Source organism: Cyprinodon tularosa, unplaced genomic scaffold (genome assembly GCF_016077235.1).
Source record: "Cyprinodon tularosa strain WSP-4 unplaced genomic scaffold, ASM1607723v1 ctg85, whole genome shotgun sequence".
NCBI lineage: Eukaryota > Metazoa > Chordata > Actinopteri > Cyprinodontiformes > Cyprinodontidae > Cyprinodon > Cyprinodon tularosa.
Window position 1 is genome coordinate 1,396,231 of NW_024039618.1, and position 27,282 is coordinate 1,423,512.

Below are 27,282 nucleotides of genomic sequence, written 5' to 3' on the forward strand. Positions count from 1 at the left end.
CTTTAAGCTATTTCAGATAATAGTTTTCCAACTTTGGGATTTAGAATATGCATCGCTTAATTAAGATAATCAAATAAATATCAGAAAACATGATAACAGTGTTGATTCAGACGACCTTATAAAGAAATGACGTGGACACATTCCATGATTTAACAGGAGTAGTTTTTGCTGCCATCTAGTGGTGACACGATGTAAACTTGTTTTTCTCACTTTATTATTTGTAGATAAATTAAATATATTCAAATATCAAATGAATAAATATAAAAAACACTTTTTAATCCACCCATGATGATATATATATATATATATATATATATATATATATATATTTTTTTTTATTATTATTTCTTATAATTCCCTTGCAAAATTATATATTTTTTGTTTTGTTCTACTTTAAAAATGTGAGTAATTACAGTCTAAAAAGTTTTTATTGAAGGTATTTGTCTAGAAAGTACAAAATAGATCAAATGAAACAGGATCAAATAAAGATGACAAATTTTTGTTCTTGGCAGCTGTTATACAAGATTAGTATTGATCATGAAACATATTTTTATATTCACATAAAATAATGCAAAAAAATCGCACATACAGTATCAGGGAAAATGTTACTGTTTTTTATTTTTTTGCATTACAATCTCAAATATAAGGTGTATTTTACTGGGAATGTAATAGTCCAATATAAAGCAGTGTATAAGTATTAGGATTTATAAATGCCATTCTACCAGAGGTGTCAAAAGTATTGATGTTCATAACTCAAGTATAAAGCCAACTGTTTAAAAACACTTTTGTAGAAGTTAAAGTAAAAGTTCCATGTTTAAAACTACTTAAAGTATTAAACTAAAAGTAATGCTGAAAAAAGGCCCAATGCTTTAAACCTTAAACTGATTACTCTACCACCCTATTAAAGGAATATTGTTCTGGAATTCTGGATGATAACCTTTCTTTTTCTTAATTCTGTAACTAATAGTAACATTTTCAAATTTAACTTTGCTTCATCTTGAAAAACCATTTATTTTGGCATGTGGCGAACAAAAAGTTGCTGCAGTATCGAGTCCAACCACAAAGAAATTAAATGTCTGGATGAAACAAATTATTTTGATGGGTTTGATTTTTTTAAATACCAACAGACCATAACGAAAATCAGCTTATATGAAACTAATCTAACGAGTCTATTTATTAAAATTAAGGAGTAGAAGTAAAAAGTTGTCTAGAAAATAATGACTCCAGTAAAGTATAGATGGCCAAATTTTGGAAGTATTTGCTCTCTGCATTCTCCTCATCATGAACATCCAGCCTAAAATTTCAGCCAGCCTTCTTTGCAAAATGGCTCAAGCTGAATCAGACTGACTGACATATAAACATCGTAATAAAATCAAATGAAAAGATCAGCAATTGTAGAGCCATAATATATATTCCTATCTGAGTTTAGGGCTAGACTTTGAGCTATTCCAACATGCTTGACCTAAATCAGGGGTGAGAGACTCCAATGCCCTGGTCCAATCTGCTACAAATGACTACAACACATCCTGAACATATAATTTATAAATCTTCAGTCCTTCTAACTACCTTTATATTTGACTCTGGTGTGTCAAAGCAGAGACAATTCCCCAAGATGGACAATGTTCCTCAAGAATTCGAGTTTAAAACTTGTAGTTTAGACCAGTGTTTCCTATGGCCCCCTGCCTGTATGCTCTGGATATAGTGTCAGGATCGCTACCCTGCTTGAAGGTTCCCCCCTGCCCCATTCTCACCTATTTTAAAGCCACAGCCAGTTTGCTTCTTCACTTTTGTCAAGCTTCCCTGTCCCATCCCCATCCCCATCCCCAGGGCATGATGCCGACACAATTATGTCTCACCACATGTTCAGGGTGAGCAGGGTGTGCAGGGTTATTTATTTACAACCTCTCACTATTCACATGTGGACCTCTAAAGAGCTTCCACTGTTGCATCTTCTCTGATTAATTACCCTTACAAAGCCTGTAACTTTAGCAGGACAGCCATGTTTTGGGAGGTTTGCAGCTGGGCCTCATTTCTTCAATTTTCAGATGGTGGGTTAAACTGTGCCCTGTAAGATGTTAAGAGGTTTTAAAAGCTTTGACTGCATTAAACTTCTTCTTTGACCCAGATCAAACACATACAGTGTAGATTCACTCTAAAATAGTTGACCTCTGAGATATACGAGTTAAATCATATTTTAATTGCATAGTTTCATATAACAGGGGAGTTTTAATAGATGCCCCACTTTGGTTTTTCTACGTAAACAGGAAATTTTTCTTTGCACTTGTAATTTTGGTATAAATTCCACATAAATACAAAATAAAACTGGTTGTGGCTTGACGAAAGCAAACAAATGAGGAGTATGAATAGCTTTGAGAGGCAAAAATTTTTTTTTAATATGTTTATTAAATGCTGAAAATGTTTTATCTAAATATTTTTAGAAAGATTCATGTGATAGGAGATACTTCACATCATGTATTCTACCTTCAGTAACATGATAAATGTTTTCCCCATCCATTTTCACCATGTGACAGTAAATAATAATCCATATCAAGATAAAATGTGTGTTTATAAATACAGTAATGGCTTTTCACACACCAGATGATCCATTATAGGACCATGCTTGCTCACAGGCCACCTAAAGTCTGTCAGGTTGTGTGGAAGTTTTTAGAGGACTCAAATGCAGAGATAGAAGCTGAGGTGGTTTCTTGTAGATCTGATTAAAAAAAAAAAACGTAAAAATACAAAATCCAAAGACCAGAAATGATTGACAAGGAAAACTGAAGAACCAAAAAAGCAGGAGATTTGAGGGATGAATAAACCAAAAGACTGACGAGGATCCAGCAAAGAGTAACTGAACAGGAGGTGTATATATGGGAGACAGGAACAATGGGAGGACTAAGCAGCTGATAGGGAGCAGGTGTAGACAGAAGGAGCTAAGGGGACAATAGGGCAACAGAGAATAACTTAAAAAATCAAATCCTGCTTAAATGTAACTCAAAAATGGAAAAAAAAAATAATCATCAAGAAAACACAGAATATCATAAATCAAAGTGTAACTGAGAACTTAAAAAGAAACTTAAACAGAAGTCCAAACTACAAACAACCTGTTTAACAATCTCATTGTCGTCAAACAGAACAAGAGGAAGCCGAGCCCTCTGGGAAAGGTAAGCCTGCTCTGACTGGACCGCTCAAAAACCAGATCCCATCATTTTCAATCAGTTCTGCTTGAATTAAAGCGAATACTCCTAACTGCAGGATAAATAACCAGCATATAAAAAAGGCTTTAAAAGACATCACAAAAATACCACAAATAATACCTAGAAAATTACTTCTAAGTTTAAATGATTTCAAAACCTTTCATGTTTGAATTCCCAACAGCCAGAGTTCACAAGACCCCAGAAAACAAAATATTATTTATATATTTTGTGCATTCTCATCCACTCACTTGGTGAGGTACACCTGTTCAATACGTTTTTAACACCCGTAGCAAATCACAAGGCAGTAACTCTCTGGATTTAGGCGTCTAGACTGGTGAGGAACACAAGCTTCTTGGACTGAGCATCCTAACAGGATAGACGGGATTGAAAGGACTTTGAACATGTCATGGTCGTTGGCGTCAGACGGGCTGGTCTGAGGATTTCTGAAGCTGCTCATCTACTGAGATTTTCACACAGTCATCTCCAAGGTTTACAGACAATGGTCTCAGTCATGGGTTTTCTTATTGAGGTCAGAAAAGAACAGACAGACTGGTTCAAAATGACAGGGAGACAGCAGCAGCAACAACAGTTAATTGTTTTTTAAGATTGTTTTTTAACCTTGAAGCAGACAGGCTACATTACAACCAAACACCAAACCATGTTTCCATTCCTGCCAGCTAGGAGCAGGAAGCCAAGGCTTCAGGTCACATAAGCTTCCCAAAATTGACAATAGATTGGGAAAATATGATATCTGGTCTATGGAGGCTTGATTTCAGCTCTTATATTCAAATTTTGGTGGGTTACAATTGGCTAAAATAAAAGATTGTAGATACGTATTGATTTTCTTTATTCATTATTGATTTTATTCCTGTTTCTCTCCAAGACAAAGCTGTGGGCTCAGCTTTTACTGTATCTAACTGTATGTGCTTTCTTTCATTCCTTTAACATACAAATGGGCTCAGAGCTCATCTGCTCAACTCTCTTTTCCAAACAGAGCCAGCTGAGGAGCTAGCTTACTATTACATTTTCTAACATAGAAATGGTTTATAGATCAGTACTTCTCTGTTTGTTTTATATGTCTGCTTCTCTCTCCTTGAATCCCCAGGCGTCCTCGGCAGATGGCTCCATGTAAGATCGGTGTGAGAGATAGCTGAAGAATAAACGAGTCGATGCAATCAGCTGGTTTTCCTTAGAAAAATTTGAATCAATCTGACTGTGTGATGTGATTGCATTATTTATGTAAAGTTCCTTGAGATGACGTGTTGTGAAATGGAGCTATAAACATATATATACAAAACAAAGCATGGATTCAATCCTCCTTTTCCCTGAATATGTCTCAAGCCTTTTCCTTTTATTAACTGTACAGTACCTTTGTTTGTTTGCCTTTTTGTTTAACAGCTTAACTCTCAAATTGCATTCTCTCATATTATTTAGTCTTATAGTTGTATGTCTTCTCTGTCATTGTCGCACCAGCTCTAAGGCATTTCTCATCTCATCTTGTATCAACAGGTCCGGCTGCTAGCCCAATCTGAGCCTCTTATTGCCAGCCGAGTATTCTTTAGACCCCATATTCTGTGTATTGCTGCTGACCATGTTCATCCCTTCATGACCTCCACATTACCATCAAACCCAATTTTGGCAAAGAGCTCAAGCCAACTCAGACTGGTTTATTGAACATTACAAAAGCAGATCTAAACGTGATAGAGCCTTTTTGGATGTTATTAAACAGGAATTGGCATGATATATATGCAGCTGACAAATCTGTAGCAATCACATGATGCTACCATCAAAGCAACACCACTAAAGACTGTTTCTAATACCTAATTAGATCTAAGCAATAAGTTATAGAGCTATTCTAAAGAAAATACTGGGTCCAACACAGCAATGGTAAGTGTCCACTAAGAGTACAGTCATCTTCACACGAATGTATGCAAAAAGTCAGAGTTTATAACACATCATCTGCTTTAAGATCGAACAATTTAACTGATTTACAATATTTAACCAATACTTTCTAAGACTTTAAGTCATTCACACTAAATTGAAGTTATAAAATTGTAAAAATGCATGCAGTAACAATTTTTGCTGATGGAAAATAGCATACATTATGTGTTCCAGCAGCAGTTTTCAGTACATCCAAGATTCGACAAAGGCATTATTCCAGCACCTAATATCTCTTTTTTAAAGAGACTTCACAACTTATTTCTGTTTTACGGACATTCACAAAGAAGGGATGGATCCAAACTAATACAAACAAAAGGTCTGCAAAGATAATAATTATGAGTGCTGACATGAGTTGTACAGGGGAAGGAAAAGGGCAGCCAAGATCTGTGCAGACACACATTCTGGACACAAAGTCTGTACTTTTACAGTCAAGTTATCGCTACAGAGCCCTGTTTCAACATACAAGCCATCCCACTGACAGTTTTCCTCCCTCAGGCTGTCAATCTGATAACAGTCAGAGTACTCAGAGCAACACCATGTTTATTTGCACCTATATATCCATGTGTTCCTCTTCTGTGTAATCATGCATATATATTATATACATTTCCCTCAGAATGTCTTCAGAATGCAGCTTTTATTGCTCAATTGTGATTCTTTTCTGAAATCTGTTTTGCGTGGTCATTCACATTTCCAAATATATGGGACTTGTAGGTGATCTCCTGTTTTAAATGCATTAGTGTCCTGTAAGCGCAGAAGAGGATGTGATGATGTCACAGGTAGAAAGAGTTCTTTGTGTTTGGGAAACCTGGATGGTTAAACTGGAGAACATCTTTTCTTTTCCAACTGGAGAAAGCACATTAACAACACAATCTTTTTAAGATGGAAAAGAAAGAGGCAGGATTATGTTCATTGCGCATAATAGTGATGTTTGTCGAATATTAATGATGTAAAGGTTGGATGAATGTGACCTGGCCCTACACAGGTTGAACTTGAAAAGATCAAGGTCTGTGTTGGTCAGACTGTCATAAAAATATCAGGTTGCATATGGACAAAATAAATCTAATTAGGGTCACTTCAGGCAGCCAGATGAACGTACCGCAAGATTTAGAGCTCATCTAACATCAGTTTGTCCCTTGAGTTAGGCGGTGCGCCATGAAATTAAAAGCAGCAAACCAATAGCATTAAGACAAGGATCATACTCATGTTTCACTGCAGTAAACCATTTATTCAAGTATTTCCAACTAAGAAAGTATTTACAGTACATTATGTTCACTAGTGCAGGTCTGAGCTCTAAACTCTAAGACAGACTCAGACAGAACAAAGTATATGCATTAGAAACTTCAAAAATCTTCTTTTATTGCTACCCTTTATTCTTCCGTCCGTCTCCCACAGATCTAACCAACATGTAGAGAGAACTGTACAGCTCAACACACACAGTACTGTTTCACACAAGGCAGAAACAATTACAGCCATTTCACATCATTGAAGTTTCTCCCTGTAAAAAAAGAAGAAAACAAAACTCACAGGGGAAACAAAACAGACACTTCTCCAAGATGGCGTTCATGTCGGATCATTGTTGTACAATAAACAATTTCCATGACTACTTCTGCAAAGTCAAAGTAAAGACAACAGAGGATCGGAGCGTGCTTCGGTGGCGCAATGGTTAGCACAAACTATTGAAGGCCTTAGTCCTCCATGTGGCCGGCCCGCTTTTGAATCCGACCTGTGGTGCTTTGCCACATGTCTCTCCCCCTCTCTCATACCCCATTTCCTGTCAGCCAACTGTCCAAACAACGAGCCACTAGTGCCGTTAAAAAAAGGGAATGATGCTCTCTGTAATCACAGTTCAAATGCTGCATTTTAACAAAAGGTGAGCCGAGTATTCCACGTTTTTCCAAGCCGTCATTTTTCCAGTCTTCACCATGATCCTGTCTGACTGGAACAAGAGGTGTTGAGAAGGTCAAAGCTGAGAAACTCTTTACCCCTCACAGAGGATGATGGGGAAATCCACATGAATGCAGGGGTGATCGAGCTTCACCACTCCCTGAAAATGAAATCATTTCCCAATGAACAAATGGATCAGTTCTAGATCAACGGTACCGTATGTCCCCACTCACCTGTGGAATCAAGTTCTTCTGGATCCTTTTCAACTTGGACCTTTTTCTGCCATTTTTCGTAACCACCGTCTCCTCATAGAATTCATGGGCTAGATCACCGTCCTCATCATAGTACAAGGAGCTGCCAAACATTAAGATTAAGTATTAAATCATAATGTAAGTAAGGAGGCATTCTAGTAGCCCAAAGTCTTTTATCAAATTTTAGATTATTACTCCTGACTGCTTTTGATCTGCTCCATTATCCCCCTAATAGTAAAAATGATTATTTTTGGCGTCATCAAATAAGTATCATCACCGCTCCCCTCCTTAGCAGGTTGAAATATGAAGACTGGTTAGTATAATGAGCTGCCTGCTGTTCATGGTTCAAAGACTGATCAGGTGTTTTTGACATTTAGAAAAGTAGAAACTCAAGATTAACATGAAAAAAACACCTGGAGAACATCCAACCTGACATGGAAAAATTAGGTAAGAATTGCACTGCTTGGGTCCTTCTGCGGCGCTCAAAAACAACTTAATATAAATATCACAGACTGTTCCAAACTCAGCTTTCCAATTCCATTATTGTTTTACATCTATTTGAATATATAACATGCTGGCATGTATTTTAGATTTAGGCGAAATATTTCTGCAGCTGGCAGGCTTGGAAAATGGAGAACAGAATAATGAAAAACCAGAGAAGAGAAGAAAGGTAGGACACATACAAGAGAAGGAAGGAAGGAAGGAAGGAAGGAAGGAAGGAAGGAAGGAAGGAAGGAAGGAAGGAAGGAAGGAAGGAAGGAAGGAAGGAAGGAAGGAAGATACTATGATACTATTACTAAAATTGTGATAATGTGACAATGTAATACAGTGGTTCCCAAAGATTTTCTTATGGGCCCCCCTTTGGATTACAATAAAATTTCCACGCCCCCCCCCCCCCCCCCCCCCTCCCCCCCCCTCCCCCCCCCGCCAACCCCCACGACCCCCAAAAAAAAAGAAGAAAAAAAAAGAATAAACTGGGCACAGACATCGTTCAACCAGATATAATAAATCTATACACATATTTTGTTTTCAAACTCCACTGAAGTTTATTTCACACTTCAGGTTGCAACAAAACAAACTACACCATCTTTACAGTGGAACACTTTTGTGTAACTGTATTTTTTTCATAGTTCTATAATGTAGATTAGAAGAGGATTCTTTGCTGTCTGTGTTATTTTAAACATATTTCTTTTTTTTTATTTGTAACAATATTTAACTTTGCTATAATCTATACATTAAAAAAAGCCTCTGTGCAAAATGGAGTGAAAACATTGAACAGCTCCCTGAGAGTTTTTTCTTAGTACTTTAATCCTCCCATCTTTTCAGTGGCTGTAGTGAGCCTGCTTTTTGCTGTAGATCTTCTCAAATCTGGGTTGCAGTGTCACAACTGTCCATGCTCAGTCAACCAAGCGCTGTTTTTTTTTTTTTTTTTTTTCTTCATTCATCCATACCGCTTCCCGCGCCCCCCCTGCAATGGCATTGCGCCCCCCCTAGGGGGCGCGCCCCACACTTTGGGAACCACTGATGTAATATATCTAATATGCAAAAATAATTTCACATGAATTGATTAAAACATGCCACCCAGAAGGCAATAATCAAAAATAGTTCATTAATAATATAAACATTTCTGTACCTCCTCCTTGTAAAAACAAACGGCGTTGCATTTTTGGAACCTTTCAGGCGGGCCAGAGACTGTTCGTTTCCATCGGCCCCTGAGTCCCCTCCGCTGCCTGAGAAAGGCCAGGCACCTTTGACTTTGGATCCGCTTCCTCCCATCCTCAGAGATAAGACATTATTTATCTGCAGCTGAAGCTTCCGCCCCTCTCGGTAGCCAGACGCTCTCAGTTTCTCAGCAAGGCCAGGAGCTAGAAAGTTGGAAAAGAGACAAAGAAAAAGACTGTTTCTAATCAGGCATTGGCTGCCTGGTTAGTGTCAGGTACCAGCTGTTTGCTTAGTGACTGCTGACAACCAACCAGATAAAACTCCCAACCAGATTCCTGCTTACACTTTTTCTCATGGTGTTGGCCTAAGGTCATTGTTGCAGCAAGGTTACAAAGTGCTTCTCACTAGGAGATCGCAGCTCAATTAATGGCACTTACTGCCTGTTTTAGAAGCCATTTCTCCATTTTTGTATAACAGCAAGCTGACGTAAAGTGAGAGATTTCTTGGTTGTGTAGTAGTGATACTCTCACTGACAATTTCTCAATTCAAAATCATACTTTTGATTACCTTTTTAGGCTGCAACTAATGATTACTTTGAAAATCTATTAATTTGTTGATTAATCGATTAAGGATCAGATAGCCAAAGGTTCCTTAAAATACATTTTTTACAAATGAAACCAGGTGAAACTAAACACTTTTTTACTTGAGGGGTTCTGGATAGAGTATATTGACAGACAAAAAAGATTTTTTTTTTTATCTTAAATGCTAAATATTGACATATATTTTTACAATTTTGTATATTTACTGCTCTAAGTGGGTCGCTCTGTCAGCTAAAGGCATGTTTTACAGTCTCTACACTCCATTTAATGATTAATCGATTACTAAATTAGTTGATTATTTCAATAATTGATTAATCACAATTAATCTGATTGTTTCAGCCCTTTTTTACAAGTTTTATACATTTTCAGACTTCCAGTTATGTCAAGAGAATTTTGCCTCAAAAGAAATACATATTTCTGCAAACAAACTTGTTCAGCTTCATCTAACAAGTTCTAAGTCTGAAGTAAGATCCATCTGTGGGACAAAGTGTTGAGAAACCCGTCCAGTTATTTCCCTAATCTTTCAAGCCAAAGCTAACCAGAGCAGCCCCCAATCATGTGCTTACATGTATGTACAGAAATAAACAAAATTGTTGGTACCCATCCTTAAGTTAAATAAATGGTCACATAAATAATTTGAATCTGAAAATATAACAATAGTTATTCAATGGAAATTAACATGTTAATTATATATACAAATGTAAAGGAGCTACGCAGCTCCTCGTGCGTGGAATTTTTTTTACAAAGAAACTGAAATGCTTTTAAGTTGAAAGTGAAAGAATTTGAAGCAGCCTCAATGATCTGTAATTGTTTTACTTGATGTTTTTTATGTACCTGTCATTTAATTTATTGTATCTCTGTTTCTTATGTTACTTTGCTGCCTCTTGGCCATGACTCCGTTGAAAAATAGGCAATGGGATTTTTTTTTTTCTTGGTTAAATTAGGTTAAAAAAAATGATAGAATTACTGTCCTAAATTGTTATTCTAATATTTTTTCATGTTTAGCACTTGTAAATCTCTGCTTATTCACAAAGAACAGCATATGTTTAGAGGTTTTATGTAATTTTCAGTTTTATTTTCTTTGCCCATACCTTTCTATGATTGGACTTTATAGTTATGCTAGCTTCACCGACAGCTAACATTGTCGGCCACATACAATGACAACCGTAGCCACTTAATTCACAAAGCTAGATAGCTCAAGAAATGTACTAATGAACACATATTTTATTCGGGTTAATGTTCAGCATCTGTAATTTACAATAAAATCCGCTTCAGTAGCAGTGAACCCACAGTCTGGATTGTTAGCATTAGCTACTGACGCATATTAGCTTCGACGGCTAAAAAAGCGTCGTTATAAACGGAGCAGCTTAACCTTTGATACGAAATTCCTCACTTCTCATGCACCCAAATACAGCTTGAAATATCTCACCTCATAATGTGTCGTTAAGTCGACAAATGGAGTCATAACTGCCAGCTGTATAGCCAGTAGCAGTAAGATAGAGTGAAGCGATCAGCTGATCTCAGACCAGCTGACGTCACACCGAGCTTCACCTATCAGGTGGATCAGTTCAGTTTTCTATAGTGCCAATTCACAACAATTCATCCAGATCATACAGTCAAATTGCTCCAAAGTTTTCTAAGGAAAACCAGTTGATTTCATCAACTCAGATGCAATCCCTCACACTAAGCATGCTTGTTGTGACAGTGGAGAGGAAAAATTTGCTTTTAACAGGAAGAAACCTCCAGCAGAACCAGGCTCAGTGTGAGCGGCCATCTGCCGAGGCCGACTGGGGTTCCTCTCACTTTCAGGCATTTTATTTATCAAATATTTCAAATTGGCACAAACTGTAAAGTGGTAATTTAAATTTACCTAAACATGTTTTTTTTCTCCTTTCAGCACCTAATAGAAAATGTTATTGATACCGTAATTTTCTTAACATTAATTTTCTAACACTATAAAAAGCAGAGTGACGTTTTTCCTCACAGAACCAACCGCACGAATATACAGATCCAAACTGGCTCGTCATCAATTTACAGTTGTTAAAGTAATTATTGTAAAGATAAAATTGTTTTTTGATATTTATGGTTTTACAGTAAATCATTAAATCACTAAAAGGCAAACCTTTCTATGCTTAGAAGGTTAAACCATTTTCCAACCAAGTACCAGATCATCCATGCTGAAATCAAAAAGACAAAAAAAAGCCTATTAATTTTACCGCCATATTTCATAATGGCAGAGCATACAGATTATTTTTTATCTTGTGATGTCAAGCGAAATAAAAAAGTAATCTGTATAGCTTTTAGAAACTTTGTAATGTCCCCATTTTAACTGAGAATGCATGCATACTTGTGAAAAAAAAAAACTCACCATCTTTAAGTCATATCTGAAAACAAAAACCATTGCTGCTTAGGTTTTTATGTATATATCTTTTAATAAAATGCTGTGTACATCTGCCAAACATTCTGCTACATTTGAAACTGTGCATAGACTGAAGGAAACGTGAACAGCGGACAAACATTTTGGCAGTTAGCAGAACAAATATATCATGGATATGAAAGACGTGACAGTTCAAAAAACAAGTAAAGCAACAGTCATTCGCAGATCCACTCATCTAGAGTGACTTGTAGCACAGCTCTGACATTCATGATAACATACAAATGTCCATAACTCAGTCATACTCAAAGTGATCCCTAAGTAAAGAGTTGCACCCATCAGGGGTGTAGAGTGGACATGGCAGCACTTTGGACTCGGGTGCGGTGAAAATTCAAATACCTTTCAGCTATTAAGAAGTAAAATTGAATAATTAATGTTTACATATGTTGAGAAAATCTAAAATTTTTAGGACATCTGAAATGACAAAAATATATATATATATATATATATATTTTTTAACCCTTACTGCCAATTAGGTTGAAGTGTAATAGCTGAGGTACAGAATAATCAGATGGCACCCATTAGGTGTAAACATTACAACCACTGTCCTATCTGCCAGTCTTCCGTCCACTTAACTCATTCTCTCAGGCACATCAGACTCTCCAGGTGTAAGGCACTTCTCAACTCTCGCATCATTTCACACGTACATACGCGCTAGCTCTTTCTCTCCCAGTTTGCGCCCTATCTCACTCTCTCGTTCATCCAAGAGGTGTTGTTTTTTCTGTTTCTTTCTCCGGAGTCTTTGCATGCAGCAGTGACTGGTCGCAACCAGCCAGGAGCAGCACAGCAAACTCCGAGCACAGAGTGGTTTCAGCCTGGGGTTGAGCCGGACAGAGCCTCCAGCATCTTGGTGCGAGCCAAAGTAAATCTTTTCACAATCTGCTTGACGTGTTCCTCTTCTTCACGCTGAAGGATGAGCAGGAAGTTCTTCAGCTCAGGCATGGAGAAAGCGTGCCACTGCAAAAGGGAAAAACAGATCAATGACTAAGATTCATTCAAATCAGGGAATGGAAGTTTTGCTTTAGCGTTGATACAGGTTTCTGATGTACTGTAGAGCCTTCACTTACATTAACTTCACCAGTTTCATTTTCTTTGAGAACAAAACTGAGGACCTTCTCATTGGGCCCCGCATTCAGACGTAAACGGAGCGGCCGTTCGCCATCAGAGAGCTTACGAAGATAAACTGGGGAAGCAGAGAGGAGAATTATTTTTTTTTCTTCGGGAACAAAATGGGATCCAAGATCAGATTTCCATTTTTATATGAAGAAGCAGTACCTTGGTCATGGCGCTCGCTGCGCTCAAACAGTGCAAATTTGCCGGGATTGTCCACCACGGTGAACTTCTTCAACAAAGCCTCAATGACCTCACGAGCAGACGTACGGGAGCTTATGTGCAAATGCTTTGAGGCATCCTTTGGCAGGTAGAAGGAGGTGCGGCGCTTCACTCCGCTGGCTCGCCTCCCTCCAGCATCAGGACCTCCTTTCTTTGGTGCTGGAACCGACACAGGCCGTGCTAGCTTGAATTGTACCTTCACAAAACCAGTGTAGGACCCATCCTTGTTCTGTTCAAGAAATATAACGCGTTATACCAACAGCAAAAAAATAGTGCTTCTCTCCTAAAATGAATGGATTAAGCTAAATTAAGTACCCACCATGTTCATGAACAGATTGCTATTGATCTGGGAGTTGTATTCCTTCACTTTCTGCAGAATTTCAGCAGTAGTCCATTCTGGTTTCCCATGTTCGACTTGTTCGTCCTAAAAGGAGCAGTGCAGTTACATTAATGAAGCACCAGGTGGCAGCGTTTCTCTCTAAAGCACCGATTTTAGTGTGTAATATATAAGAAGAAATTAAAGCAAACTTTTTTTTCTCCATTTGACCTTTTCTAACCATTTTTAAAAATCATTTAACTAAAACTCTAAAAGAAATATCAAAAGTAAAGACAAATATTTATTCAGTTTTTTTTAATAATAAGGAATTGGGTATATAAAACATTATTCTACTTCCGTTGTTCCTTGGGTGTATATCTATAAGAATGTTTTATTGGTCTTATTTATATTATGTTGTATTTGAAGTTGCTGATACATGTTAGCATAAACAAATGACATAATAGAAAAATGAATGAATGAAAAATTATACAATGAATGCAATAGAAGGATATAGGAAAACAAGTTTTTTTTTAATTGCATAAAATGTTTAAAAGATTAATGCTAATATTTCTGGACTTTAAATAAAAGATATTAAATCTGTCGCGCCAAGGTTTTTGACAACAAGTTAATGAGATGTAACTATCTTAATATGTTATGATTGTTTTCCCCACAGACTGGTTGCATCAGACTCAACTTCCTGACAACACAGCTAAGGCAAACATGATGATGTCAGCTCTGACCAGTGCTGCTCTGCTCCTCTGTTCTCTCACTGTAGGGCTAAAGGGAGGAGCAAGGGAAGTAGGCAGGGAGGATAAGGAAGAGAGGAGGGGGAAATAATTTGCAGCTGTGCAATGACTGCTGCCAACGGCATTGCATTCCTCAGCTTGGTATTCATGTAAAAATAGCCAACCCCCACCCTCCCGAACTTTCAGACTCCCACATGTGAGAGACAAAGCTATCCCTTGTTTCAAAGCCACTTCCTATTAGGTCAGCTGCCTGACAAACCACACACACCTACAGTCATGTTGCAGTCATGCACATTTGGCCTCCAGCAAAGAGATGACCAGTAGCCTAGTTTGGCCTTAACTGGCAGCAGATTCCCTCCATTTGTATCATACCGGATTTATCAAGTATTAGTAAAACCTTAGACTTAAGAGATAAAAACAAAACATATTTAATTAGAGATCCACTAAATATATTCTTTCCCAACAGTAATTATTTTTGTTTCGATTACTGAAATCCTCTGATTTTGTGCAGAATAATTTTTACCAAAAATGATTATTTTAGGCCAACGTAGTGTTTCATTTCAATTTTTCTCTGCACTACCCACTAACAAAGTTTGAATGGCCTGAGTCTATTTTTGCAGGACTTTACTGTAACTTATGTGTGAAAAAGTGACCAATACTATATGCATGCATGAATCTGCAAGCTAGACGCAACTCTCGTGTCCCGTCTATGTGGTCTCAAACCCCCTTTAAGCTTACTACCGCCACCTAAAGCACAGGAGTGAGAAATTTAGTTTCTAGTTCTTGTTAAATGTGGTGTGACCAAATTTCAGTGCCTCTGCGATTAGAAAGTTTCTTTTAGTAAAATTGCAGGTATATTGCAAAAGTAATTAACTACCAGACACTATTCTGAAAGTTCTTTTTAATGGTAAACTAAAATGAAATGTGCTGCAAAAAAACCTACAAGATATTAAATCAGCACAGCGAATATTAAAAAAACTGACGCATACTGTCAATCTTTTTCTTTTTTTTTTTAAATCCTTTATACGCATAAAAATTGTGGTATTACTGCTTCAATTAATTGGGAGAATTGGTAAATTCTGATCTGTGGTGGATTAATTTGTGCATCACCTTTCACTTTAAAATAAGATTCAAATTTCAAATTATAATTTTTGTTTGTTGAAGAATTAGCAGAAATCTGTAGCTCATAGATCAATCGTCCCAATCCTTAGATGGAGCGTAATAGATTCAGAATTAGAATGTTGCTTTTAATTATTCAATAAATCAATGAATCGGTGGGAACCAATATTTTTGCTGCATGGAAGATTTAGAATACATAAAATTGTGCCTCCACATGCCCCCATAAGGTGTGTCACACAAACAGAACCTGGTTTAGCCAACACATCATAAAAATGGCTTCTGCAAAACTTGATGGTGCAGTATGTGTACTGTAAACTAGATCCGCTTCTCACTAAAAACAAATCAGACACCTCTATGCAGCTGTGTGACTAAAAGACAGATAATGATCAAAACCAAGTGATTCCATGAGTCACTTTGAATTGTGAAATTTGTCAAAAACCAGAGAGGAGAGCCAGTAATGAATGGTGGGTGTTGTGCTGGAAACATGAGAAGCAAATGTGCGTCATAAGAGCAGAACATCTGGGGGGGATTTCAACAAGAATTAATCTACTGGCCTCCAAGTGTAATAACGAAAAAGAAAGAAAAACTTCAGTAAGACTTCATTGAATGCTGGGTAGGTTAAAAAAAGAGAAGCCAAAACGAAGTTTTGGGTGCAGTTTCCAGATAATAGAGGAAGCAGAACTCCACCCAGAACAGGAAACTTGTTTGGCAATAATCACTCCTGCTTTAGTTCCCTGGAGCAACAGCTGTTTTTTTATTTTTAAGGTAGAGGGAACAGGTTGCCGTTATTTACCCTGTCAACAAAATGTTTAATTGCGAATTTGTCTCATTCTTAGCAGAAAACTGAAATAACGCAAGAGTTCACCACCCAACCCTGAGCTCACTTCCCCTTTTCAAAAACACTTTTAATGCGTCTAATAAAAAGTGCCGTATTGTTTCCGCAACTAATTCTCTTTCCAACTCACCTTCTTAACCTTGTCCGCATCAGTGGCGGTGGGTTTTTTAGTTTTGGGGAAGAAGGATGTCCGGGCGGTGAAATATTGCTCGAACTCAGAGTCGCAGTCCTCCTCGCTGCAGTAGCCGCTGCTGGCGGAGCTGCCCCAGCTCATCTCGAAGGACGGAGTCTTATCGGAGCTGTTTGCCATACTTCTTACCGCTTCGAGTCTAAAGTTATTATTAAAACTAAACTTTATACGAACTTCTGTGTCACTTCTGAATGAGAGCGAATCTGACTTAGCAACTCAAAATTAGCTGAAGAAAGGCGCCTCGGCTAAATGACGGTATCTTCTTCTTCTTCTTCTTATGGGATTTTATGGCGGTTGGCAGACTAAATGACGGTATCTAAACTAGCTCTGTCCCTATGAATGCTCAGAAACAAACCGCGCAGTCTCACCCAGCTTTTCCACTCCCTCTTCCTCTCTGAACTACCGGCCACGTTTCCAGTGTGTGTGAAACAGGATGTATGGAGCTCTGGGCTCCGCCTGCCGCGCTTCCTCCCCCCCACCGAAGAGGTATTTCTGATTCCTGGTTGATGGAACAGGTGTTTTGAATGAAATGGTGCCCAGCTTGAGAGAGCTCCTGTGTGTCGCTGAATGTGTGTATTGACGACTGAAAGACATCTTCAGCTTCCATTTATCTGTTGAATTCATGTTAATGTATATTTAAACACATTTCAGTTAGTGGAAAAAAATTGCAGAGGGGAATATAAAAAAAAGTCTAATCAATCAAAACTTTCGCGACCCCCATGCTGTACCTCCTTGGACCCCCTAGGGATCACGGACCCCCTGTTGAAGACCTATGCTATAGAAGATAATAAGCAACAACCTTCATTCCGACTGTCCGTTTAAAGATTGATGTTCATCTAATTACGTTTTGAGGTCAGTTTTAGTGGAAGGAAGAAAAACAAGCTGTAAAACTGCCTACAAGCAAAAGTGGACTGAAACTCCAAGGGGACTGAAGAGAAAACCAATTCAATTGTTTAAGGGGAATCACTGAGCATGGACTGAACAGAGCTTTCATAATCAGATTATACAGTAGACGATTCCAAGACATGAGCTAAAACTGTCATGTTTCTTGTGTTATTAGCTACTTTGGAACTGGATACGGTCAAAGCATCTTGACAAGGCTTTCCTCTGCTACTAATTTTAATTTTCCAGCATGACTTGTCACTTGCTGATACTGACAATACCTGCTTCATTGACCATTGTTTCAGACTGGAAACTGGAGCGGAAGAACCAGGTTAAAGCAACACCACTTCCTGATGCCCTCAGCAGACGCACAGGCTGTAGATCCACCTCCATGCAATGCTGCATTGATGCAGTCTTTCTTTGAAAAAATAGTTTATATACTGAACAGAATATGGACATACGTTCCAGTAGGTCAATATTTCTACATTAAATATCCATGTTTTAATGTTCTTATGCAAAACCTGAATTAAACATAATCTAATGAACATTTGAAGGCTTTTCTAACTGTAAACTATTATTAACAGTTTAAATAACCGGCTCTGTATCCTGCCCTTGAAATGAACTCATACATTTTTATTTTTAAATATATCCTATTAGATGCAACAGCACTTTAAGACATTTTCTTAGACATAATATTTCATTCTAATAAACAAAAAGTTAATACATGAATATGCCACACTGTGTGTTAAAATAACTGACATTCTTAACTTAATGCTATTAAAATATATACAAGTTCTTTAAATTAGCGAACCATTTGAAATCTATTCAATTGACTATATTTTTCCTCTAAACCAGATTGATTTGAAACCAAAGCTTTGACATCCCCCCCATGGGGTAGGGGTTTGCTGCAGCTCCATCCTCCTCCTCCTGCTCTCCCTCCCTGCTGAATGTCATGTGATGATGGGAGTTCCCGCTACCACGCACAGTTTGATTAGCATGTGAATTGTATAACCCAAATTTAAAAAATGCACACAGCCATTCATTTATACCACACCCGTTATACAATTCAAGCTTTAAAAGAATAAATAAACCATTCTGTTTAAAAAGAAGCAGTGGAGGTCCCACCCACAGCTCTCAAGCTGCATCAAGGAATAGTTAAAACCTGATTTTTTTAAAAGCACTTCTGTCTAATTTGCCAGTTTTAAAGCTACAAATTTAGAGCTTTACAGTAAGGAACTGAGACGTGTTGTCAAGAAAAGAAATACAACAAAAATGTTTGAACAGGGAAGTCAGAAGAACGGAGTACCTTTTTTAAGTTTCAGATATAAATGCGTAAAAGCTGCATTCCCAGTTCAGGGGGTCAGAGAAACCTCACTAGTCTAGGTTTTAATTTGAACATAAAAAATACTTTGAAAGGCAACGCCTGAGCTTCGCTGATTTGCTGTGTTTGAATACAGTCGACTCAGACAAGATGCCAATCTCTTGCTCCAATGCCAAATCGGTGAAACAGCACATGTGAAAGGTGCTCTTTCATGGTTACTGAAATCCGTTTCAACTGGTATATGACCAATCCAGCCATCACAGGACATCTCTTTACTGTTTATTTTTCCTTTCAATTCCTCATGCCATTGAAGGAGCAATAAGTAATAATGAGAGTGGACTCCTCTTGATGCGGAGGAGAGGCGGCTCTGCTCCGAGCCTCTCCCAGATGACTGAGCTCCTCACCCTATCTCTAAGGGAGACTGCAGCCACCCTGTGGAGAAAACTCTTTTCGGCCGCTTGTATCCGGGATCTCATTCTTCTTGACTATAGGTGAGTGAGGACAGTAGACCGACCAGTAAATCAAGAGCTTTGCCTTTTAGCTCAGCTCTCTTTTTACCACAACAGATCGATGCAGTGTCTGCATTATAGCAGCAGCCGCACCAATCCGTCTTACGGTCACCTACTTCTTTCTCCAGAACCCCAAGATACTTGAACTCCTCCACTTGAGGCAGGAGGTCTCTAAGACAAGCCACCTTTTTCCAGTTGAGAACCATTGCCTTGGACTTGGAGGAGCTGATTCTTATCGCAGCTGCTTCACAAATTGAATCTTACATCGCCCCAGTGCATGCTATAGCTCTTGGCCGGAGGGAGCCAGCACTGCCACATCAAAAAGTAGGGACAAAATCCACAGGTTGCCAAAGCAGATCTTCAGCCCTTATAGGAGCTGAGCCTAGAAATCCTGTCCATAAAGGTATGAGCAGCACCAGAGACAGAGGGCAGCGGTGCTGGAGTCCATTATGCATCATTTATAGCTAAAACTTCCAAAAAATAAAAATTATTTATGTGAAGATGCAGGGTCTTCACTTTTTATTATTAACAAGTCACATGTCAAAAAATTGATCAAAATATGCCATCAGTAATCTGTGATTTGATGATTTTCAAAAAGCCGAAGATAAACAGTTGTTTTGAAAATTAAATCAGCCTAGTGGAATCATAAAAAAATAAAATTTGTTAAGAAGGTATTTGGTGAGAATAGCCAGGTTTATCAACATGACTTTAAATTTTTATTTCCATAATATTGAGGATAAATTCAATCTTTTTGGCTGGATCCAGATTATTTGATCTGATTCCTGTTTATCTTATCCTTGAACCGCAGCAGCTGTATTGTGGCTGCCGGCACGTGAAGATGAGCTTATTATTCATCTCCTAATGACTCCAGTGGTATGAAATCAAATCCTTGTTTTAAAGCTTGCTTAATTTCTAGTCAAGATTTATTGAATAACCAATAAAAGTCTTAAAGAAGCCAAACACAAATTTTTCAGTATTCTCTGATTGAGTTGTGCTTAATCCCACCCAGCAGTTTAATCCAGCGGTACGCCAGATGCCTTCCCTGCGAGAGGAAGAGAAGACCGCCTGGTTGGCTGAGAGCGGCCGAGGCGCGCTGGAGCAAAAAAACTTGAAATTATTTTTAAAATGAAGGGGAATCACAATAAGCAGAGTAGATATTTAAGAAATCTACTTTGATGACTCAAAACATCTTAACAGTTTATTTTGGGTCTGGCAACACTTGGCATGCTCATGTGATTAGCTGAATAACAAGGAAGTAAACAGACTACACACAGTTTAGCCAAATGGCAAACCAGTCCCTAAACACTAACCCTAAGTTTGCACGTTCCAGTGGAGTGTCTCCCACCTAAAAGACCTTTTTGAAAAATCAGTTGATAAACGATTTCTGAAAAAATAATCTATAAGGAGAAATAATGTTATATTTTTACATGACCTTGTTTCTACCATGATGGAATAAAAATTTTAGTTACAGACAAAGAGTTCAGAAACTCTTCCCTCCCCCACCTGTTTCTGAGCACTGCAGCTCTGCAGGCTAAAAGGATGGTTTTGGATTTTCTCTTGTTTTCTCAAATGATCAAAGTCATTCTTGCAGCAGAGAAAATAGCTGCTGGGTTGTCTTTTTTGTTTGTTTGTTTTTTAATATAAGTAGTAATGATTCAAGTTTTACTTTTGAAAATTGTTTTACAACTTATAGTTGTTCACAATGTTATTTAAAAAAAACTGCCATTTTAATCTAAATGAGATAAAATAAGAACAATATTTAACAGATTCCAAAAACAGTTTGCTTGTTTTGCTGTTAGTTGTTTTATTTTAAGTTTACATAAGTGGACATCAGCAACAGGATTTCGTGGTATTACAAAATTATTCTTATTACCTGAAGTAAAAGTATTTTTATTGATTTGAAAAACATTGAAGTATGTTTAATATTTTTGATTTAAAGAAATGCTCACGTTATCTATTGTGCAACACCCTTACTGTAGAGGCTAACCTAACTGGTGTTAGAACCGAGCAGAACCAGTATGATTAAATGTATTCCATCTAGGCAGTATTTTTTGCAACTAGCTTTATCATTTTCAACCCTTTGTGTGTATCTGTCCTAAAATCAGAAGTGAAAAAAAACACATGTAGTAGAGTAAACACATTGGTGCTTCACTGTTAGAACCAGTAGGATGCAAGGTAATGTGGTTTGATGCACCTTGAATATGAAGTAGAAATAATCTAAAAAAGTTATAGATAACAGGAGTCAGTGTGTACTAGCTGTAAACTCAAATGTAAAATATATATGTTTAAGTGTAAGTATACAGAGGTCATATATTTTTTTTTTGTACCATAAGTATAAAGTAGGAAAAATCGCTTTACTTTGACTATTTTTGGATTTTGTGGTTGTATTTGAGAAAGCACCTCTTCCTGTTTTGTTTTTACAACAGAAACAAAAAAAAAACTGATACAACAGAATATTAAATGGAAAAAGATGATGTAATAAGGAAAATCACGCTTAGCAATAAAAGAAAAACTAGAAAGTAGTTCAGCAGATTCCCGATAGTCTCTAATCTGAATTTCAAGCAAACCAAGCCTAAGAAAAAAAAAAAAAAAACATCACTACTTTATTTCAAATGACCTTGTTCTTCTTCAGCATTACCTGCATCTAAACTTTCTGGAAACAGTGTTTCAAATACTCAAGCATTTCCCCACAGGTTTAATTTCAGACCCAGATTTTTGCATAAGGTAACATTTGGAAACCAACTTATCAAACAACTGACTTCTCTTTCTACAGCTGTTGCTGTGTATTGCAAACTAGGTGGAAATGCAGCTTTTAAAAAGAACATGTTGGTCCATTTTCAGTTAAATAAGTTGAATATGATTTTTATTGCTAAAGGTCAGTAAAGGTGCAGTTAACTTGTTTTTTTAGAGAAGTCCTCCTGAAATAGCCATAAATGAGGAGAAAAGGTGCCGCTGAGTTTCTGTTCTGCCTGTGGGCAGAGCTAACTTCCAGTTACAATGCTTCGTAATTCAGTGCAAGACAGCTTACCACATTCGTGTCTGTCTCTATGGTGTGCTCCACAACAGTTGTGAGGTCCGCCGCTGAGCCACGCTCCCAGCTGCAGTCCAGCTGAATCAGGGCACGGCAGCGGTAGTGGCATGTAAACCTGCAGTCTAAACATTCAGAAAGTTACAAAGGTTAGGGCAGATGCAGCCAAAAATATGGAAACATCAAAACAGATAATCGGGTAATTGTTGTTACAGGGTTATCTCAGGACTTTACGATACCTGCAGAACCAGTTTCTGATAGACGCAGGGAAAACCAAGGAGTAGGGTGGAGGACTTTCACAGGTACAGAATCACCCCACTGACAATGGTGAACAGGGAGGGGACACTGAGTACTTATAAGTACCTGGGTATTTGCCTAAACAGTAAACTGGACTGGACTTATAACAGTGACGCTGTCTACAAGAAGGGTCAGAGCACACTGCTGAGGAGACTGAGGTCTTTTGGAGTGCAGTTGGCACTCCTGAAGACCTTCTGTGACTCTGTTGTGGCATTAGCCATCGTCTATAGAGCTGTCTGTTGGAGTAGTTGCTTATCTGTAGCTCTGTGGTTGGACTCAGTGCAGGTGGTGGGAAACAAAAGGACTGTAACTAAATTAACATCCATGTTAGACAATGTCACCCACCCCATGCATGAACCTGTTATGGAGAGTTCTTCAGTGGCAGAAAGCTTTACGATAAATGCACAAATGAGTGTTATCACATCCTTCCTCTCACCAGCTGTAAGACCATATAACCATCACTGCACCAAACAACCTTATAAGGTTTAGAATCAAGATTACATTTACACAGTTCCTTTCTCAGTCACTTTAAATAACATACTGCTGACATTTTGCACATTTTGGCACATCTGCATTGTTTCTGCTATTTCTGCTATTTATTAGTTATCTTTCCTTCTTTTACTGACTACGCTTTATTTATATTTACAGCATCTTCTCTCACTGTACAGCATTTGCACTTCTATTTCACTTCACTGCACTTCTATTTCACTATATATATATATAAATATAAGAAAGATGTTGTAAATATAAATACATAAATATGTATATAGATAGATAGATAGATAGATAGATAGATAGATAGATAGATAGATAGATAGATAGATAGATGATAGATAGATAGATAGATAGATAGATAGATAGATAGATAGATAGATAGATAGATAGATAGATAGATAGATAGATAGATAGATAGATAGATAATGTATATATATAAACCTATATAAACTTTCTTGCTGCATATATATGGCCCAGCCCAGGGTTTCTCTGCATGGAGTTTGCATGTTCTCCCTATGCATACATGGGTTCTCTCCGGGTACTCTGGCTTCCTCTCACAGTGCAAAAACATGACTGTTAGCTTAATTGGCTACTTTAAATTCTTCTTAGTTATGAGTGTGTGTGAATGGTTGTTTGTCTCTGTGTTGCCCTGCAATTGACTGGCGATTTGTCCAGGGTGTCCCCCGCCTCTTGCTGAGCTACAGTAAGTGCAAACCACAGCTGCACTGCTAATGTTATAGATAAGTTTGTTTCTATTATGACCAGAGTAAGAAAACCACAATGGCTGCTTTCAGTCTGCTCTCAAACTGGCATTGATACCAAAACAGGCATAACATCTGTACCACTGGCTGCATATGTGTGTCGCTAACTCTCACCGTCGCTCTTTGATGTCTCTGAATATATAGATGTAATTGTACATGTGCTTAAAACATAATCCATCTTCTTATCAACTCAGCCTCTTGACCATGTTAATGTGAAGGATTGCAAAGCATGATGCTGCCACTATCATGTTTCACAGGAGAGATAGTGTGTTCAGGGTAATGTGCTGCTGTGTTTTACTGCGCAGCATGTTGCATGTATGTTTAAAGAGTGTTCTCTCTCTAACATGGCATCAAAAACAATAACTGAACTTCATTTAAAGCTAGATCATGAAAAGACCTTGTCTTTTGTCCCCTTTATCCTTGATCCAGATTCATGTACAGGGTTAGGTTTTGGTACACTCATCAACTTCAATGTTGATGAGTGTATAAAAGAGTTTATATTCTTGTTTGGTTTTTTTTTTATCAACCACAACACATTACAACACCAAGAAACAGCTGAAAGTCAGCACAGAAAATCAAAACAATATTTTCCTTTGTCTGAAAATCTCTCATTGCTCTCCATGCCATGCAGATGTACTGAGGCAGCAATGCAGCTTTTGAAACTTTAAACCCACTCACTGACACACCGCAGACTCTGCTTGTAAAGGCCCCAAATGAAGTCACCACACAGGTCGCACCACGTAGGCTGAGCATGGCTGCAGGGTTGGAAGTTATGCCCCTCTCCCTTCTCTTCTACAAACTCGGGGTCCTGGGAGCTGCTGAGAACCCTGATGATGCCCACGCGGCTCAGGAGGTCGGGCACCTTCCCTGGGCTGATCCTCAAGGCGTTGGTTCTCTCCAGGCGCGGGGGTGAGCATGGCGAACGCAGGCCAGTCAGTTCCATCTGCCCACTGCTAGAGTTCAGGTCACGGAGCTCGATAAACTCCCCCCAAGACATCATGACCGTCGGAAGGGAGCATTGAACATCATCACTGATGGAAAGAAATGTAGGAGGGGGAAAACTGAAGCAACGTCTGTAGCACTGCTGCGTTTATCATGAAAAAAATATCTATTTGATTTTTTTCCTTTTCTTTTTATTGCAAACTGAATCAACTAAATAACCTGTGTTTCATATCTAAAGGACGTTCTAACTATAAGGGCTGTCCAGAAAAAAATTCTGCATTCACACAAAACCAAGGTGTGAACACTCCCTTAGATTCCTGTAAGTATAGTTTTCTAAAGATGAGATCCACATTATGAATAAAGAAGCCTAAACAAGATAAAGCTAATCAGACATCAAAATATTACCTATTTGTTTAGCTGATGTGGATACGCTCTGCTACTGTAGAAGAGTCTGATCTAATTTTGATTAAAAAACTCCCCAACACACACGGTGGCTTTCCAGTTTGTCTGTTTGGCCTAGCCTTTAAATTGTACTACGATTTTTGACCATTTTGTCATTCAAATAAAATAAAACAATGTCAAAACAAAATGAGATGAAATAGTAAATATATTAAAAGGTAAGCTCAATTATAGTTGTAGGTCAAAACTAAACAAAGTATTTTTACGTTCAGAATCAGAATCAACTTAATTCGGTTTGTTCAAACAAGAATTGACTGTTTTATCAGGAATCGTACTAATTCTGTATTTTCAAAGTCAAATTTAAGTATAAGGAAAAAAACAACAGCAACAACATTGTTATAAATAAATGTAGAGTCCTGCTATAAATTGGAGTGCAACTTTCAGTAGTTCAGTCAAACTTTTCTCTTACAGTTTTTCATGGGCGGTCCTAAACCAGGGCCAACAGGGGCCCATATAATATTGGTCCTGCCCCTTGTTATGGTCCCTCTCTTTAAGACAAAACATTAAATGAACTTCTTATGATGATATGATCGGGCACATAGACGATAACTGACTGGTTGTTTGGACGAATTTAGTTTCTCATTTAACACTCAGAAATTTGACCAATCTTCACTCTAACACCTTTTATGTTTTTGGGGAGTATAATCTGAGAAATGTATTGCAGAGAAGAAGCCATTTGGCAGCTCTGTCATGGAGCTACTAGGATCTGACTAGAGAAGGACACCTTACTTTAACTTTCTGTTCATATTGATGCACAATCATTTTGTGTCAGCTTTGATATCATAACCAGAAGTAAATATTAATATATTTTGGAACCCTTATGAATTTCTAAAACAACTTGTAATGAAAGACAGTGAGCATGGGGTGCTTGTAAGGACTGAAAAGATGTCCCTCTGGTGCTCTTCAGTAGGGGATCCAAGTTTAACATTTTAAAGGAGGTCTGAGGCCCTAAAAAAAAAAAGGTTATTAAAAAGCCTTTATTGGTACATGGCTAATTTAATTAGGGCTACAACTATGATAATTTTGCTAATTGATAAATATGTTTATCATTTTTTTCGATTAGTTAATTAATAATCGGATAGCCAAGGTCTAAATAAAGAAGATTATTTTCCAAAATTAAACCAGGATAGAGCATATTGAGAGACAATATATATATACCGGTATATTTTTTATCTTAAATGCAAAATGTTTATATTTATTTTACAAATTTAATAGATTTACTAAGTGGGTTCTTCTGTCAGCTAAAAGCATATTTTACAGTCTCTATACAGTTAACGTTTAATCTATCGCCTCATTAGGTGACAATTATTTCAATAATCGATTAACAAATCAAAATTGGTTAAAAAATAAATAAATAAATGGGTCTTTTTTATATAGGATTTCAATCGGAAATTGGAATTAGCTACAAATGAAACAGATAAAATGATACTATTATCTATATTCATAGATTCCATAACCTAGTTATAGTTCAGGGGATTTTCTTTCAAGCAATGATCTATTTCTTATCCAAATTTCATGACTGAATCATTAAAATTCTTCTTTTTATTTTTTTTATTTAACAATTAATTTATTACAAAACATCTTTACGCACCTTTACCAGACTTCTAACAAGGGAAGACGATTTTTCTACTTCTGTAAAAGTTGATTAAAATATAAACAGCTACGCATCACAACCTCAGACTAAAAGCAATCATTTTAAATAGTGATATGTTTCATAAAAGTAACAAACTAGATCCTTGTTGTGTTATTCTAGGTTTGCTCCCTTTAAGCGCAGAAGTGTCTGTGGTGTAAACTTACCGGAACAGAGAAGAAAACCACTCCGCTGTGGCCGCTTTGTCTTCTAACTTCTTCCATCAGAGCAGAGCTGAACTTTGCGCACAAACATGGGGCTGTTTCCAGGCTGTGGAGGAGGAGGACAGCCCGGCGGCGGATAACGGGACGCTGAGAGGAGGGACGGTGACCCTCCTCAGCCTCAGCACAACATCTTTTACTTTTTTATCTTTTCCTCGGTCGGCTCAAGCTGCTCGAGAAGGAAGCAGTTGAAAAAAAAAAGAGAGTGAAAGATGAGATTGAGCTGCACAG

At 37.7% G+C, this 27,282-nt stretch overlaps 2 protein-coding genes across 3 annotated transcripts; both read right to left on the reverse strand.

Annotated features, from left to right (window-relative positions):
• Positions 1-6,342: 6,342 nt before the first annotated feature.
• On the reverse strand, positions 6,343-11,115 carry tusc2a (tumor suppressor 2, mitochondrial calcium regulator a). The gene is made up of 4 exons (XM_038272948.1): positions 10,964-11,115; positions 8,907-9,138; positions 7,256-7,376; positions 6,343-7,182 (listed from the first exon to the last, which is right to left on the reverse strand). Exons 2-4 carry the CDS (start codon positions 9,047-9,049, stop codon positions 7,117-7,119), a joined length of 330 nt encoding a protein of 109 aa, XP_038128876.1. The 5' UTR covers positions 9,050-9,138; positions 10,964-11,115; the 3' UTR covers positions 6,343-7,116.
• An 831-nt stretch (positions 11,116-11,946) lies between these two features.
• Positions 11,947-27,281, reverse strand: LOC119775101 (ras association domain-containing protein 1-like). Of its 2 annotated transcripts, XM_038272991.1 has the most exons (7): positions 26,998-27,281; positions 24,478-24,830; positions 22,247-22,371; positions 13,620-13,724; positions 13,244-13,529; positions 13,036-13,151; positions 11,947-12,925 (listed from the first exon to the last, which is right to left on the reverse strand). In XM_038272991.1, the coding sequence occupies exons 2-7, from the start codon at positions 24,797-24,799 to the stop codon at positions 12,779-12,781; spliced, it is 1,101 nt and encodes a 366-aa protein (XP_038128919.1). In that variant the 5' UTR covers positions 24,800-24,830; positions 26,998-27,281; the 3' UTR covers positions 11,947-12,778. The 2 variants fall into 2 exon arrangements, with proteins under 2 accessions (XP_038128919.1, XP_038128920.1); XM_038272992.1 differs by lacking the exons at positions 22,247-22,371; positions 24,478-24,830; positions 26,998-27,281 and adding an exon at positions 16,447-16,761.
• Position 27,282: the final 1 nt, after the last annotated feature.

Coding starts and splice junctions, on each gene's coding strand:
- tusc2a (XM_038272948.1), bottom strand. CDS start 9,049: ATGGGAGGAAGCGGATCCAAAGTCAAAGGTGCCTGGCCTTTCTCAGGC. Junction 7,377..8,906: donor TTTGTTTTTACAAGGAGGAG/GTACAGAAATGT, acceptor AATGTTTGGCAG/CTCCTTGTACTATGATGAGG. Junction 7,183..7,255: donor AGAAGAACTTGATTCCACAG/GTGAGTGGGGAC, acceptor TTTCATTTTCAG/GGAGTGGTGAAGCTCGATCA.
- LOC119775101 (XM_038272991.1), bottom strand. CDS start 24,799: ATGATGTCTTGGGGGGAGTTTATCGAGCTCCGTGACCTGAACTCTAGC. Junction 22,372..24,477: donor GCAGAGTCTGCGGTGTGTCA/GTGAGTGGGTTT, acceptor CTGAATGTTTAG/ACTGCAGGTTTACATGCCAC. Junction 12,926..13,035: donor ATGAAACTGGTGAAGTTAAT/GTAAGTGAAGGC, acceptor TCCCTTTTGCAG/TGGCACGCTTTCTCCATGCC.